The 18,114-nt window shown below is 35.6% G+C and overlaps 1 protein-coding gene across 4 annotated transcripts in view; it reads right to left on the bottom strand.

The window, feature by feature from the left end:
* The window catches only part of FSIP1 (fibrous sheath interacting protein 1), a 79,445-nt gene that overhangs the window by 36,930 nt on the left and 24,401 nt on the right, over positions 1 to 18,114 (bottom strand). For all 4 annotated transcript variants that reach the window (XM_074584971.1, XM_074584969.1, XM_074584970.1 and 1 more), the window contains one exon: positions 17,920 to 18,057. In XM_074584971.1, coding sequence (XP_074441072.1) covers positions 17,920 to 18,057 — 138 coding nt within the window. The remainder of the gene's footprint in view (positions 1 to 17,919; positions 18,058 to 18,114) is intronic.

Below are 18,114 nucleotides of genomic sequence, written 5' to 3'. Positions count from 1 at the left end.
AGCGGTTGAGTCACCATCCCTGGAGGTACTTAAAACACGTGTAGATGTGGTGTTTAGGAACATGGTTTAGTGATGGACTTGGCAGTGTCAGATTTGCAGCTGAATTCTATGATCCTAAGGGTCTTTTCCAGCCTAAATCAGTCTTAGTCAAAAACACATTACATGGAAGAACAACTTTTTGAGTTTTTTTAATTTATTTCAGTTTATTTCAAAACTATGTATCTGATACTTTCTATGTTGAACTAAAATATTCATGATGTTTCCATAAATGTTTTGAACAACTTGTAGATGAGCAGCTCACTAGAGAAGTCCAAGATATAAGGCCACTGTTTCTATTATCAATAGTTTTCTATGCCAGAATTCATTGCAAAGACTACTGCGCTCAAACACAAAATATCTACAAAGAGGAAGAAGATGAATGTTTTCAAGAAAATTAATTTGGTTTGGAATCTTCTTTTTCAAATAGATATTCTGCTCTTTCTCAGCAACAACAATAACAAAAACATAACAAAGAATAATGCTCTTGATTCTCCAGCCTGAACATTCATGATAAACTCTGTTCCAAAATCCATAAAGATTATAGCTCATTAAAAAATTAGCTAGTTTACCTGTAAAGATTATTATGCAGGTATGCTTATATCTAAATAAACTCACTGGTTTTCAAAAGAAGCTGTAATTCTGAATGACTAATTTACAAAGTTTTAAGAAAGCATAAGAAGTAGCAGACTATCAGGCTGTTCCCCCCCAAGAGATATTCAAGAGGCTCTTATTTTAAAATGTATGCCACAGGTAATATATTCCATTTGGTTCATTCAAGATTTAGACAGGCAATAAATGCTGAAGGAAATTACAACATAAATGACATTCCTTGAAACTAGATGGGCCTGAGAATGAAAGAGCTGTTATTTTATACAAGTAATACTACTCATCCTGTACTCAAAATATAGAATAACAGTGTTCTGCGCAAAATGAAAGGACAGCTCTCTACTTTCTAGTTCTTCAGAAGGTAAATTGGTAAAAATCAGTCTGTAAATTGGTAAAAATCAGACTTCTTAATGTTACTAATTGCAGTCATGAGCACAGATTAGGACTACCTTTAGCTTAGAACCTTAAACTGATTTACAGACCCCTCAAACGTTTCAAGTATAAACTATGGAACTGCATGAGGGTTTTTTTGTACCTTTGAGACAACCTGATGCCCAAGCACAAACAGCATTCATAGACAGCACATGAATGCCCATGCAGGACTACGACTACATTAAACTAAATGAATTCCACTTTCTTGCACTGTGCACTTGTTTATGTAACATCAAGATTTTCTATAGTCATCATTCTTGTACTGATTTAAGCACTTATATGTATCTTATCTGAAACAGATGTAGTGATTTAACAGAATATGAATTACCAGATTATTCAAGAAAAAAATCTTAATTACCAATGATAAAAAATGAATACATGGACTTGAAAATGATCTTATGCAAGGAATCTCCCTCTCTGAACTTATCTGACACTGGCCTAAGCCTCAGCATCTAGGGTTAAAACCTTCAGTGTAGAGCAACATGCGTAAGCTACTTTGCTTTCTGTGCACAGGGATTCTGCGAAGGATCTAGCAGGTACAAAGAACTTTGGGCAGACTTAGCCCTTCTTGGCAAAAAGAAACACAAAAGGCTGAGGGAACATCAGCTGTCAACAGTATGATCTCAGTACTAAAAGAAATCTGGTTTATTCTTGTTTTAATTATTGTTTAATTATTTGCAGACTGCATTTTTTTGTGCCAATGTAATACTAGTTCACCAAGCTGAAATATGCATGTTAAGTACTTTAAGGCATTTTACACTAGACGGATATGCAAGAATGATTGAAAGAACATTCCTGCAATTTCAGTCCAAATTAATCTTTAAGTATGATTTTAAGAAGTTTTTTCTCTTTTTTCTTGCAATAACATAACAAAGAATTTAATGTTTTGCTTCAAAGCAGAAACTACCTACAACTTTCAGCTGTGGCTGACAACAGGCTGTTGTGTAGATGAAGCAAATTCATTGCAGGGGGCATTCATTTCACAAAGTTGTGTTAATGATTAATTAGACTGCACTTGAAATGCTGTCCTATAGACAACATTTAGCTAGTTCAGCCAGACCAATTGTTAAAATCACTAAATTCAAAATTTGGCTTGCTCTACCGTAAAACCCACAAAAATGGGCATAATTTTTCAATCTTATTATATTTTTCTTATACTATATTGTTTTACTTGCTTCTACCCTCTTTTAAAACTTCTATTAAAGACATTAGCAGTTTCGTGGTATCAAAAAGCTCAAAGTCATTCCCATCCTTACTTCATAACAGTTTGTTTCCTTTTGTCTACATCACATTTAGTCACATTTAGAAGACGAGTGTAGGCTTTTTTAAGGCAGAAATTTTTCTTTTTTAGTGAAAAATGACCTAGTAAGCCCTAAAGATGTACGGAGATGAATTAACACATAACTTGACAGTTCTCTCTACCTTTCATCAAACCATAAATGATTTCACTGTATTTCTGCATGAGTTTCTGGTATCCTGTACCAAAAGTGTATATCAACACTACTTAACCTAACCTTAAAGTTTATATATGTAGTGAATTTGCACATCACCTGGCAGCTCACAGTTTCAAATAAGTTATTACTAGGTAAACCACAGAAATGGTTTTAAATGGAGAAGGTTAAGAACAAATTGAATTAGAAAGCGTTTGCTGCATGCCGTGTTCTAGAAATAAAATGAGCGAAAACTATAAATCAAGAATAAAATTGCACATTAAAATCTGTTGTCCTCACAGTGAAATTTGTTTCCAGTTATTCGCGTGCTCAATGGAATTTATAAAAGTAAACAACAATACTCCATACTCAAAACTGACTAAAAATAAGAGGAACCACAGGTGGTAGCATCCTAACTCTACAAGTAGGTGCTGAGATCCACCATTGCCCTGATTAACATGGTTAGTCCACTTGCACACTATGAGATGCAAAGAGAAGTACTATAAATAATAACAAAGAGAGTACAAACAGAAAGCCTGAGAGACAGTGGAAAAGCAACAGCTAAAGCTGTCAAGAGCACTTCCCATATAATCCAGTCTCTGGAGTTACTGTAACAGATTCTATCAATGTCTTGGTTATATGCATCAAATACTCAGTGCCACTGGGTCAGGTGTAGCAAGTATTTTACTTGTATTTACAAGTATTTTCAGTAAAGGAATGACAAGTAAAGTTGTGAATTAATGACATTTAAGAGTGAAAGATGGTGGTGGAATGCAGTTTTTCGACAAGCAACATTAAACTCAAGCACATTTTTCCCCATGCTGTATTATTTCCCATGTTTTTTGCATTTGGGTTTTTTTTCCTCCATGGGATTACAGGGAGGTCAACTGTGAAAGTACAAGTAAGATTTAGCCTAATCATTTTCTACCTGGCAAAAATCCAAATAATAAGTCAAGTAGTATAATATAATTAGTAGCTTGGAGTTGTTTTATTGGATGTATTGTCTTGTGAAGCAAGTTCAACAGTATATCAAACTTTAACTGTGACACATCTCTAATGGTTAACCAAGGTCCTCCCTTCCCATATTCTCAGTGTGAATTAATTGTTTTTATCCACTGTTAGCTGTGTTCTCAGATCATTTCTGTCAACCACAGAAAATACTTTTGTGAAGGTCTTACCAGACCAGACATTCCCAAACCGGCTGCTTAACTAAGTATTGATGGAATGGTCTGAGTATCAAAACCAAGTAGTAACTTCAGCATTAAATTTTAAGATTACTCTCCCCAGGCAGATCTCTATGACCACTCACACTCTTATGTGAAATCTCTCAAGATTCTGTGGGATTACGGTATGTCTTTATTGATTTAATCTCTAAGAAAATGCAAATATAAAAGAGCCCTAATGAAGGTAATTATATAGTAAGAGTTAATAACAATGCGTAGACCAGATACACATATAGAAAATAATTATTTAAGCAGTTTATCTAATTTTCTTTTCTCCTTAGAAAGGGCTTACAAAAATGAGAAAAAGATAGGATTGTACAATACAGAAAAAGTCATTTAATGTCATGTACCATCTGTTTGGTAGATTGGAGATGCCTCTTCTCCTTGATTAACTATAGCAAAATGTACTCAATATGCTCACATAAAGTTTACCGTAATATTTAACAATTTGAATATTTAACAATTCAAAATCAAGATATTCAAATACTAGCTTATTTTTTATGTAGCACCTTTGTTCCTAAAGGACACTGAAGTGCTGCATGAAACTACCTAAACTGACAGAAAAATAAGTAAGTCAACTGTTGAGCAATGCATATCATAAGAAAGAAAGAGAGAAGGAAAGGGAGAAAGTCCAACCAAACATACAACTGGCAGAAAAAGAAATACCTGACACCAAGGAGGAGTTTAAGCAGAAATAATAAAATTAGCTGATCTGGAATTGGTTCTGGCATTAGTGCTTATTTCTACTATAGTTAAATACAATTCTGCTATTTAAAGATTAAAAAATCCTATTATTTCAGTTCTGTTTCACTGTTTACACTGACAGTTCAATGTCAAGAATGTTAAAGGAAATCCAAATCCTGTACTTGAAGAAAATCACCAAAATGGGGAAAACAGGTTTTATTCTAGAAGTACCCTGAAAATTGAGAACTCAAATTTTATTCTGTTTTGAATATAATAAAGATAATTTTTAAAAAGTGTAACCTCAAATAATATCTTGTAACTTTGCCCTCAGAGGTGAAAAGCAAGCACAGGAACCAAAATCCCTAGTTTTACATTCCATCTTATTAAAAGATCAGAAGTTATCTCTGAAGCAGCAAACAGTTTTGCAGATTCACATTTTATCTATTGAGAAAACAGCCTGGTAAAGCAAAAGATAACTAACTTTAGCCTGACACTGATGGCACGAGTTTCTGCTCTAGTTCGTTCCATGACATCAGATTGAAAAGAAGAACTTAAATCAAAAGACTGCAGTTACATTGTCAGTTTTGTCACCAGCTCACCGAGATCCCGGCCATGTTTCTGTGCGTCCACTACACCATTCATAACATATCCAGTTCTGTAAAATGCTTTGACTTCTATAACGCAATACCAGGAAAAAAAATAATTATGTAACACTTTTTTCCTTTTGAGGTTTTTATTTTCCAACACAATTTTTCTGATTTTAAAAAGCATCATCTTTATTTTCTTCGCCCACTCTTGACACATGCAGTTAGTTGTCACGTGGAGGAAAATATCTGGTTTATCACTATCATCTCAGGAATCTGCATTTGGACTTTTGATTTAAAAATTTCCAAGGCTTCCCAAATGAGCAGAATTAACTGAATTAGGAAAAAAACACAAAGCAAAAGAAAACAAATCCACTCATTTCAGATCACTTTCCTAGACTTTCCATAGCAGTTTAATCCCATAAAATCCAAAGTAAAGCCTGTTAGATATAAAAGAAAAGTGCAAAGCTCCCAATTTAAGGACTAGTTACAACTCATTAAAGTAAGGACACATATAATTTGAAGCATTAGAATGTATGCTGAAATATAATTAGTGGCTATGAATCAAACCTGGATGGATTAAACTAATTCCTGGAATGCTATTATGGAGAGTACCTTGTGGAGAAAGAATGATCCTTCTGTTTGCACAGCAACTAAACAGCTTCAATTTACTTTTAAAATTGACGTGAATAGAGATAAAGGCCCAGCATTTCAAAATGTGGCCTTCTAAATATAATCAGCCTGAATTATGCCTGTTTCACACTGCGGTACTTGCAACCTGGTTACAGGCAGCAGGGATAAGGCTGCACTCAGCTTATTTCACTGCTTAATTTATATGGTAATTACCACACCACAGCCAGAATGGAGAGCATCTGCCAAAACTGAAGGCCTCAGAATAATAAAACTGACATGTGCTGTGATATTGTTGAAGTGCTGACTAAGAAACTTCTTTTATCTCCTCTTGAAGCTATAAAATGGTATTCGTGTTATTACTAGCAGGGAATTTTAACAGCCTTGCATTGACAGCAATTATGTAACACATGCACAAAACAATAGAGTTTCACATCACTTAATAAATCCTTGAGCTCTCTTAGCTCCACATCTCTCGCTGGCTGGATTTTATGGTCTGGTAGTTCTATCTGACCTTCAGAACACTGAAGTATACAAACCACTAAAGCACTAGAAAATTATTCGAAACAACTGGCTTTTCTCCCTGTTAGATCTATTTCATGAAGAGGGCATGATGCATAATCATGGCGGTTAATTAAAATATTTGCTCACTCACTTTTCTCCGTAGCTAAACGCTGTTGTGAAACCCTGGTATTAAAACAAGCAAGAGTGAGGTATTACTTTTCCTACCAAGAACATCCTCTTATTAGCAATACTTGCATTATAAAAAGCAGCAATTCCTATAGTATGTAACAATAGAACAAAGCCCATCTGATTCATCTTCTGTTAATTTTTATGAGAATAAAAACATGTCATTAATGTAAGGAATCTAAATTCGCAGCTGATTTTCCTGCTGATATTATCAATTCAGTTTTCAATACTATGCTTTATTTTTTTAGGTTTATTATATTGCACCTGAATATATATATTAGGTTTAATATATTGCACTTCATAAACAAACTAGAAGCATTCTATTATAGAGGTTTAAAAAACAAATTGCCAGATAAGGAAGTATGGGTAATTGAAAAATAAAGAATACAAAGCAAAGTTAAAAGGCCATTTCTGTATCAGAACTTCTACTAAAATATTAATTCACATGGAACAAATCCTCCCCTCCTCCTGCAATCAAAAATTATTTGATGGGGTAGCCATTCAAAACCAAGCAACACTGTTTCACCTTCAGAAACTTAACAGTCACTGAGAGTCACTTGGTAACGAGACAGGGAATAAACCAGCTATCAAAGCTATTCATACCACAATTTCAAACACTGAGAATTCTGTCTTCTTACTATTTACAACTGGAAAGACATTTGCTTGCATAATGATTGTTTGCATGAATTCATTACGCACCACCTATTTCTCTCCATGCTTCATATGTATACTCCTGATCTATTGACAGATTAGAGCCTAGTGTATCATTCATAAAGAGTTTGATTAATATATGCATAATTATTATTTCTAATCTGTCTCCACAAATCAGTCCATACATTCTATACAAAACTTAATTTTGCCATTTCTTGAATTCACATAATTCAAGTTTATTATTATATAAACTCAAGTTAAAGACATGCCTTTCTGAAAAAATACCCTGAATCCATTATTGCACTGTATTTGAACTTACTCTTACAAGTATCAGCTACAATGACTTCCTTTGTATACAATACCAAAAAGGTCACTGTTCTTTTGCTGCTTTATTACAGTAAAAATTCTTAGCTGCTTGTTGCTATCACTTTGAAGTCACTTTCCTCATTACTGCTTTCTAGCTTTGTCCCTAAAAATACTAGTAATAAAAACACTTGTCAGTATTTTCATTGGATTTTATGTCCCCAGTCAATTATCTTAAATGAAAAATTAGTCCAAGATATCGCATATGCATGACAATTCTAGCAATAAACTATTCTAATTACTTTTCCATTTACACAGGTATACCTATTAAATATATGGTAAATCCAAAAACTTTTAAAATGGGCTATATTTATATGCAAAACTTCTTATCCTAACATATGAATCTTTGGATTTTTTTAATAGAAAGACCACTAACTGCAAAAGTCGACATCGACAAAAACTTCTTCAATAGGAAGATTCTATGAAATTAAGAAAATACTACACGTGGCTTCAAAAAAAAGGGCAAAGTCCTGTAGACTGCTCCTCACAACCAGCAGCTTCCAGCACTCTCTTAATAAGCTTCTATTACACTTAAGCCAATAGCAGAGGACAAGCACAAAATGTTTGTTTCCTGTAGAATGAAGACTCCCTGCTGAGAGACACCACTTTTCCTTGAGATTTCTTTGAAGGAAAGCTTTGATTTACAAAAAAGAAAAGCAGCTAGGAAGAAAAAAGGTCTGCTGCAACCACATGATCATGTTTGTATAAGCAGTTACCCGGTTTTAATCTTTTTTTCCATGAACATCACAGAAAGTGAAACCATTCAGAGCATTTAGAGTTAAATACCCTTCCTAGCAACAAATATTATTTAGTGTTCAATATATACATATATATATACACACACACCGCAGTATAATTACACTACTTTGCAATTAGGCATTAGAGAAGATAAATTCACTCAGAAGAAAAATATATACCCTCTAACCAAAGACTATCAATAGTCCAGGCAGAAAAAGCTATATGATCAAGAGATGAACTACTAGATCCCACCAGAAAGGGATGGGGAGCCCCCTGCATGTCAGAAAATTAAGACAACCGCATGAAGAATGTGGAGGTGCTCTAGAAAAGGGCATTCACAGAAAGCATACAAAGGGAGATTCTTAGTGTGGAGGTGTGTTTAATTTTGACTGCTTTTTGCATTTAGGAAAAAGAAAAAAAACCTTGGTTTACTCTTTATTAAAAGAAAAAAAAAGAAAAGAAAAAAGAGCCTGTGAAGATACACTGCAAGTAGCCTTGAAGGAATAACTTAAAAGTGTGGGACTTCTATGGAAGTAATTCAAATAAACCTCTTCTCTCCTAAATATAATTAGCAAAGTAGAAAAATAAAAATGGGACATATTAAGAAGTTGAGGAAACATTTCTTACAAAGTCCAGTCTGTATCTTCAGTCGTCCAATGTCAACTTATTATAATGGGCTTCTTTTTCAGGTACTACCCAAATAAGTGAAACTAAAAGAAACACACCATTTAGTAAGCATATCTTCACATTGAGTAAGCATATCTTCACAACTAAGTACTCTGGAAGCGAAAACTTATAAAGAATGATCACTATCATGCAGTATTATGTACCAATGTGCATTTCTCAATATTTGCAAGCAGAACAGTGCCAAAATTAAGAGATAATGGGAGCAAGAGGAAATTAAAATCAAAACTAAATCAGACAACAGGAAAGAGGCAAATAGAAGAACCTACAACCCTGTTTCTTTCAGAATCAGTGTACTGCGTTAAAGACTAGAATTTATCACAAAGTATGTGGCCAAGCCTCTTAGGTACACACACTCAGGTGGTGTGATGGCAATTACACTTGCCCTTCATAGTTACAAAAGCACATGCCCAGAAAGTGATTTCTAAGTCTCAATCTACTTCCCCCTTTTATGAGGGGAGACCTCGACAACAAGGATACAGGCAAAAATTATCTTCACCACAGACCTGAAACAAAGCACTAGGAAAAACAAAATGAATTAATCCAGATCAATGATGAGACTGTCATCTGCAAAAAGGAAGTCCCTAGTACCCACACAATAATTTGTTTGTGCGTTTTGCATGAGAGAATCAAAGCCCGTACAAGCAGTGCTCAGAATGTTACCTTCTTTTCTTCCAGAGGAGCATCCCACCTATCACTGGGCTAGAGGAACATTGTCGTTCTAATTTATGCTGGCTTGGCCGTGAATTATGTGTTCCTGGATGAATATCTTAATTTCACCACTGGAGAGATGATGTCCTTCCTCCTCTCAAACTTACAAAAAAATGATGTAGAGGTTGGGTCACTCTCTTGTGTGAAGGAAAATGGAGACAAAGCTACTAGGATGAAATTGTTGAGGTTGAAGAAAGTGGAGGAGTGCTCTAAGAGAGATGCTAACTTCCTACGTTGTGTTTCTGAAAGAAAATGGGCATAACCTTGATCGTGACTGGTAACACGCTTTGTACTTCAGGCTGCTTGGGTGCACTGGCATGCTCTGAGCACGTCTAGCAAACAGAGCCCATAGACAAAGGAATGCTCAGTCTGGGAATTAAAAAACAGACTTAGGCATGAGATAGGCCATGAGATGCCCAACTCTGCCAAACTGGCAACCAGTATTAATACTCAACAGCAGAATGTTAGGTATCTACATAATTTTTCCATCAAAAGTTTATATGCCCTTAGCTCTTCAGATTCTAATGAGGAGGAATATTTTAAGTAAAGATTTTCTGGAAAAGGGACATCCCAACTCCCTAAATATTTTCTGATACTGGCCTGCACTGTGCACCATAACTAAAAATATGCTGTGTAATTAGACTATTTAGATCAATGAGACAAAACTTCCAAAGCTTTTCTCAAACCAACTTTGTTTGACTCTGTAAACAGGATTACAGTGTTTCTGAAAAGAAAATGATTGCATTCATGCTAGAAATACCGCTCTTGTCACCTCAGGAAACTGCTTCTAGAAGCCAAAAATCCATCAGAAATACTTCTCACTTTCAACTAAGCTTTGTTGTAAACCTCTGATTATCAGATTTATCACAGTATGCCATCAGTTTGTGTTAACATATTAATAAATCTATAGTTGTATTTAAATCTACAGATTTAATGGAATTTGTATACTTCCAGGAATCATACAAAAATAACTTTTTTGTTTAATACTATTGCCTTTTATAGGTGAAAATACATAAACTATTACATAGCTTAAAGTGAAATACATGAAATGCCAATACCGATATTACAAATATTTATAATAAAAGTCACATTCTGCTAGGACATTTAAGATGTTTTTGGCTTCGAAGCCCCATGTGGCTGTCAAATAGTTTGATGTAGTTTAGTAGATTGTCAGCACCCTGTGCATCTGCTACGTGCTTTACATCCTCCACTTTTAGAGATGCTGTTTGATTACATGTCCATCCTGGCCCCACAAGTTAAAACATCTCAAGAAAAGGTTAAAGCTCTACTACACATTTTGTACACGCAGACATACATGTATAAGATAAATTTACAGCCAAAAAATTTATATGTTGACATTTATCACAGACTCTAAATTACATAGTCATCAACCTTATGATGGAAAGATGCACTTATATGCTACTTACCAAAAGATCAAGAAGTTAATACTCAACCATTAAGGATAAACTACACCTAAGGACATATTGCAGAAGGTTTTCTTCACAGCAGCCCGGTTGTTTCTCATCTCTTATTTTGAATGTGACATCTTACATGGGGCAAAGCAGAAACACGGCCTTCTCCTACAACACTTGCAGAGAAACAGAGACTTTTCCCTGACTATTTCTCTTTATCAGACAGGGTGCAGGCAGGCCAACAAAAACAAGGTTTCTTTCCTACAGAGATTAAAGAACAGTGCTAACTGGCAGCAAAGAATGAGGAACTCCTAAGTTTGCCTATAGAAATGTGTAACAACAAGTAAACACCTTCTCCTTGCCTCAAAAGGACACACACACTTAAATGCTGTGGACACCTGTACTAAACAGAGCAGTTGTCCTTTTTCCCCTTATTTGGTGCAATTAAGTATATGTTCTGAAATTGTTTTATTAAACAAATTCTACTTTTATGAACAAATATATGCTTATTCAGAAACCAACAACTACATGACATAACATTAATTGAAATAAAGATGTTTTCTATTTATATGTTACTGCACAGCGTATCGGAAGAACCTAGAAGAACTACCAATGCACAAAGTAGTCAAAAAATATGGCTATGTTCTTGTCAAAAGCATTAGCAATTAATTTCTGCAGACACTGTGACTGAAAACCATATTACAGGATTGTCTAGTTGACAAATTGCTCTCTAAATATATGGTAAGGCTTTATCTTGCCCTCTTCTTCTCATTAAAGGGGAAGAAAGGAACTATGGTAGAAGTCAGGAACAAATTATTCTCCTTTTCTGGAAGGTGCCTAAGACAAACTCAGGATCAGGTGCATTGAATTCAATCAGTTTCAGGGAAAAAGCTGTAATAAAATTATGTAATGCAACAAATGCCCTCATTGTCCTGATACAGGGTAAACCCTGAAATGGTTTGAGAGACCTCCTCCAACCCTAAACAGTAATTAATTTTATCCTGAGGTTTACTTCCCCACAGATATATGTTATTCTGCATCAAGAAGATAAGAATCATGCCACTCAGAGTAAGCTCCTGTAGGTAATCAAAGTTATTGGCAGCACCGACATATTTACTATTTTTGTTCTGCATCATCCACACCAATTGCTCACCTTCCTGCAAAGTTCAGCTATTCAGATAACAGAATAGGTGTGTTTTCATATTATTTGATATCAAAAAAGACCTCAATAATTAACAATCACACATTGTGTTTGGCCACTAAATTGCATAAACTTGTGCAATTTAGAGATGTATGGACATCTGATGATAAATTTAAATTTAAGACTAGGCGAACTAGATTTAGCCTGTGTTTTAAAAGTACTTACTGCAAGTGAGCAGACATTTTTTTTAAGTAGGTATCAGTATTTCAGTCATGCTAAGAGATGACACTATACATATGTGTGTATATACACACACACAATTAGATGGATATATATTCTATATGCATTTGAAATGTTTTTGAATTTATATATATTTAAACAAAACCCAAAACAGGCAACTGTGGCTGGATTTTGTCAGGAAAGAATCAGCTTCCAGTGTAAGACATTTGAAATAAACACACATATAGCCAGCAAAGGTGAAACTATCTTATTTAACAGTTTGCTTGGTTGTGCATTTAAACCTACTATCTGCCATGAAGAAATTCAACACATCATCAAACACGCTCCTGGATTATCACAAATGGCCAACTAGTAGAAGCCACAATTGAAAAATAACTACATTTATTATTCTTTCTATATAAAATTCCTTTCATTAATGCTCAGCAACACGCATTTGGCAGCTGAACATTTTTTTTGAAGCGGCAGTTAACAATGCAATTCACAAAACAAAGATAAGCTCAATGGTTTCCAGGAAACTGAAAGATGAAAGAATGTGGAGAGAGTCAGCCATGGTTTCAAATGAAGAACAAGTGAACTAAGGTCAAACTAAAACCTAAAAGAAATTCAGCAAGGGCCCAGAAACCATGGTACAGATACATTTCAGTTGGATTGAAATTTCACAATGCATTTCAACAATGCTTACAATACATTCTTTGGTATATTAATTCACTGGGGACAATTTTTTTCAAAACAAAGGAGGAACTCGGATTCCAAAGCCCTTAGTTTCATTACTTCAAGCATAATACTTAGCAGATTTTCTGTTTTTTTCTATCAAGTGTAAAGTATGTTAAAGTCTTATCTTCCAGCCGTGTTTAGTGTGCTCAGTTCTAAACTTAGCTGAAGTCTCACAGCACACATGAGGTAAGGTGTAGTGGAGGAATCCATAAATGTTAAAATTTCAGATGCCAGCACCTACTAAATAGCCTGCTCCAGAAATATGGTTAATGTATTCCTCTTCCTTGAAGAGAAGGTCAGAGTAAAGCTACCATTACAGAAATCCATTTGAATAATTCATTTTGCAGGAGTAGAAGAAACACAGCATTCTACCATACACACACAGAAAAAAAAATAATTAGTAAAGTTACCTTTACACCTACTGTAAGTTACTCCCTAACACTCAGAGCTACATTCTGCTTAGTTAAACTATCCATAATTTACACCTAGGAAACAAAACCAAAAAAACCACAAACAACAACAAGAAAATATTTTATCTGAGGGATCTTTTAAAATATATTTTTAAAAAGTCATCTCTCAGACATTAAATTTGTTAAATACTATATTTCAAAATTATAAAGCCCAGTATAATCATGCATTCAGAAATAATGTTCCTAACTGCTGATAAATCACCTCTCTACTCAGAGCAGAGAATTTATTTCCAATTTTATGCAACAAATTACAGTGGTGTAGGAAAGAGTGAAGGACAAATTTAAATGCAATGTGGATTTTAAATAGACAATTTAATTAGCTAAGCGGGAAAAATAACTGAACATTAAAAGCTGCACACCTGGAATCTTGCCAATAGCGAAAGGCAATCTCTCACAACCTGTATTTTATACCACAGAAATTACAACGTTTTCACCAGTAATAATATCCTCTAGAACCATGCCTACGCATTCTTCCTCTGACACACAGTGAAGAGTGCCACCTATTGAATAACAAACAGTATTTTCAGAAATAATTAAATTATTCTGGAAACGTGCCATCTACATACTGCCCCCCCTCCTCAAGCATTCAGTTTAGCTTTTCATCACGCAGTTTCCTGGCAAACAGTAGTTTTGCTGCTAATGTTACAGAATTGATGGCCAAAACATTGCTTTGGTATAGAAACAAGGTGCCCAATCCACATTGCGTGAGTTACCTGATTTTTAGACATTCCCACACCAAATAAGAAAAAATTTATTCAGTTATGTATGTTGCATCAGAAGGAGATACCATGTTGTTTTGTCCAATCTTCTCTAGTAATAATTGTATTTTTCAGAAATAAGATTAGATGGTATCAAGGACACGAAACTAAAAAAAGCAGTATTTTCTGACAGCTGTTCATTGTTCACACAAAAAAGTGTACATTTTATATATAATTTACTTTACTGTTAGAAGGAAAAACCTACTTTTCATTCAGAGATGAATACTTTACTTACACTGGCAACCAAAGTATCTTTCAGAGGACTTAATGCACAAATATTTCATATACATATGCTATGATCTCAGAGTCATGCTACAGAGCAGCAACTGATAATAAGACACAGTATGTCCCCCTGAAGAAGCTTTACCAGGTGCTGTATAGCATGCAGCAATGCTAGTCTGGACAGGAGTTACACATTGGTACAGAGGACACATTCTATGTTTATAAACACCGTAAATTAACATTACGATCTATTGATTTAGACTTCTAAACACAGACAACCTAGCCAAGGAAAAATGTGTGGTATGTTGCAAGAGTCTGCATGTAATGTGATACCAAACAATACTGCTATAACCCAACCTAGACTTGAGACCTGGAACTGACCCATCTATATACAAAATATTTGAATGAGTCAGCAGTCCACTGCGTTTCCCAGGCCTGCTGCAGACTATCATACAGTTCCCAGACGCACTTCCTCAGATTGTGTTTGTCTCATGAACAAGGTCAGGAGTGACAAAAAGTGATATAAAGGTCAATGACTTGGAAAAGATGACAATACGTAGACTTTATTTTAGCTGTTTACCCATTAATCTATTCAATATACTGAAGTCCCACAGAATTCCTCCAGTTATTTGCCTCACGTCTTTTGACTATCTAACATAATAGAGCAGTGTATTAAAATGAAGTTCTATATTGTTTTGGTCCTCTGAACAGGTAAGAGCTAAATATGCTGCCTTACTGTAGTGACACACACATACAAGTGAACAGCCTCTAAAGCAATCACTGTCTCCCTGTCTGAAGACTTTGTTCCCATACTCCATAAGTACGTAATAATAATAGGTCTTTATATACGTAATAATACGTATACATAATACGTAAAATAATAAGTAAAAGTAACCGACATCAGGAAGAATGTGTCTATTACTCCTTTCCCCGCCCCCCCCCCCCAAAGACTGGATGTATGTAGTTGTATCCAAATTAGCTTTAAACCTGATAGAAGTCTAATCATATTGGCTGTGCAGTTAAAGCACCGCCAGCATAAACCCTGCATATGTAGACAGTAGCTGAAGCCTTTCCAACTGTAGTGATAGTGCTATCAGTAATTGAGATTATACCACTGTGGTTATGCTGCTATCTGAATCACAAAGCTTCTGATCCGCACTGGAGATCCGTTTTCCAGGGCAATTAAAGGTAACTGGAACAGTATTGTTCCTGACTCTGGTTACTGCAGAAGGTAAGCCTACTGCTGAATAAAGACCTTCACAAGCCAAAGGATGGATTTTTGGCCTGACAAAACAAACACTTATTAATCTTTTTATGACTACATGAAAAACACTAAAATCACCTACACACAAGAAACAAATTTCTACAACGCACAGCTATGAAAAATTACTGTTTTTCCTTCAATTTAGTGATAATAAAGAAAGATTACCACCTGAGAAATGCATAAAAATTCTTGATCCTTTTCCTTGTAGAATCAAATAATCATCAGACTGGGGGGGGTGGTTATCAGGAGGTCTCTACTCCAATCTATTGCTCAAAGCAGGGTCAGCTATGAGATCAGATCAAATGCGTTATGGCTTTGTCCAGACACGTCTGCAAAATTTTCAAGAATAGAGATTTTCAGTCTCTCCATGCAACCTCCTTCCCATTCTTGATTACCCTCAAAGGTTGGGTTTTTTTTCTTTAAATCCAGCTGGAACCTCTCAGTTTCAGTTGATGAATATTGTCTCTTGTTCTCCCACCATGTAACTCAGTAAAGACACCACAGCTCTGTCTTCTCTGTAACATCCTCTTTGCTATTGGAAAGCTACTGTTAGGTCCGCCTGAGCCATCTCTTCTCCAAGTTAAACAAAGCTACTGTTAGGTCCGCCTGAGCCATCTCTTCTCCAAGTTAAACAAACCAAGTCTCCTCAGCCTCGCAGGTCAAGTGCTTTAGCCCCAGACCATCTCAGTAGCCCTCTACTGAACTTGTTCAGGTGTGTCAACACCTGTCTTTACTCGGTGCAGTACTCTAGACACAGTCTAATGAGCACCAGGTAAAAGGGAGTAATTACTTCCCTTAATCTATTGGCCACGCTCATGTTGATACAGCCAAATATGCTGTTAACCTTCATCACTGCAGGACACACTGTAGTGTATTGTCCACAAGGACGACAGGTCCTTTTCATCAGGGCTGCTCCCTGCCCAGCCAGGCTCCTCCTTGCATTGTTAGAGGGAGTTATTCCTCTTTAATGCAGAACTCTGCATTAGTCCTTGATGAATTTCATATGGTTCCTGTCACCCCGTTCCTCCAGCCTCACTCCGAGTGAGCTGCAGCCCTACTCTTCAGCTGCAGATACAGTAATTTCATCAAAGGCAGCAATCAGGTTGGTCAAGCATGGCTTACCCTTGGTAAGTCCACCCTCACTATTCCCAGTCGCCACTTCTTCATTTGCACACCTCTTTTACGTCAATTACCTATACTGATGCCTCTTGCTAATGTACCAAAATATTTGGGGTTTCCTAGTAAAAATCCAGCTTCATGAGGTTACCCATGCCAGCTGTCATCTCACCTCAGTCTCTCCAACACTACTGTACGAGTTTGTCTTCTCCACATAGCACGTTCTATGGAGAAACAAAAGCTTTCTCATCTCAAAGCAGAAAAAGAACACTAAACAAAGTTGTTAAAACCTGGATACATATGCATATTTTGAAGATTTTAACAGCTACTGCCACCTCAGTAAGGCAGTAATGTTCTTTTGAGTCTTCAGCAATTTCATCCCTGACTACACCTGAGCAAGGCGTAGTAAAAAGAATAGTAATATATTACTTGAGAGAGGCACATAAGTTTTGGTTTGTCAGTCCTGACTCTACGACTTAGAAATAAACATAATTTCTGCCTACTAGGTTAACAATAGGATCCTCTTGGATTTTAAATTGCCTTTTCTCTACCCGCTTTCACTCAAAGAAGTAATAAGGATGAGACATGATGTACTTATTCTAAAACAGTAATGATGTTTATTACCATTTTACTTACATGCTCCTATTTTAAAGGCCCTTGCACCTATGAAATTCATGTATTAAATGAAAATTAAGTTACAGAAATACAGTAAATGAATTCAGCAAAACTAAATCACACAATAACTTAGTGTATACAACATTCACACCAGACCTGGTCCTTCAGAGAGCACTGGATTATATGAGACATTAAAAAATCCTTTTAGGATATATTTATATATGATTGTTTATGCTATCCCCCTCTGGGGAGGAAGAGAGGAGAATAATTTCTTTCACTTTGAAATACACTATGTTAATGGGAAACATGCATTACAACTGAAAAATATGTTTCCCAGACTAAGGAAAATTATTTGAGACTTTTGCTTGTATGTTTCGTTGGGGATCCCTTCAGGGATTTACACAAGGATACAGAATTTGATTTTATTTTAAGACACATGGAATGATAAACTCCAAAGTTTTCAAACTGAGGGTAAAAAAAATGACAAAAATAGGAGACTTACAAGATTTCTCTCTAAGGTTTTCAGCTGATGATCTATTTCTTTCAGACGATTTTGTTGATCACGTTGTTCCTTATTGTCTCGCAGAACCTTTTCACCTGGAACTGCTTCTAGACTTCTGTTTGCATAAACCAGAGACTCCTGACAAAAGGAAGAACAGGCAGAAATTAAACATATGACTTTATATTGCTTCAAAGC

The sequence above is a fragment of the Larus michahellis genome, chromosome 4 (genome assembly GCF_964199755.1).
Source record: "Larus michahellis chromosome 4, bLarMic1.1, whole genome shotgun sequence".
Lineage (NCBI taxonomy): Eukaryota > Metazoa > Chordata > Aves > Charadriiformes > Laridae > Larus > Larus michahellis.
Note: the sequence above shows the minus strand (reverse complement) of the source record. Positions and strands in the feature narration are given on the sequence as shown.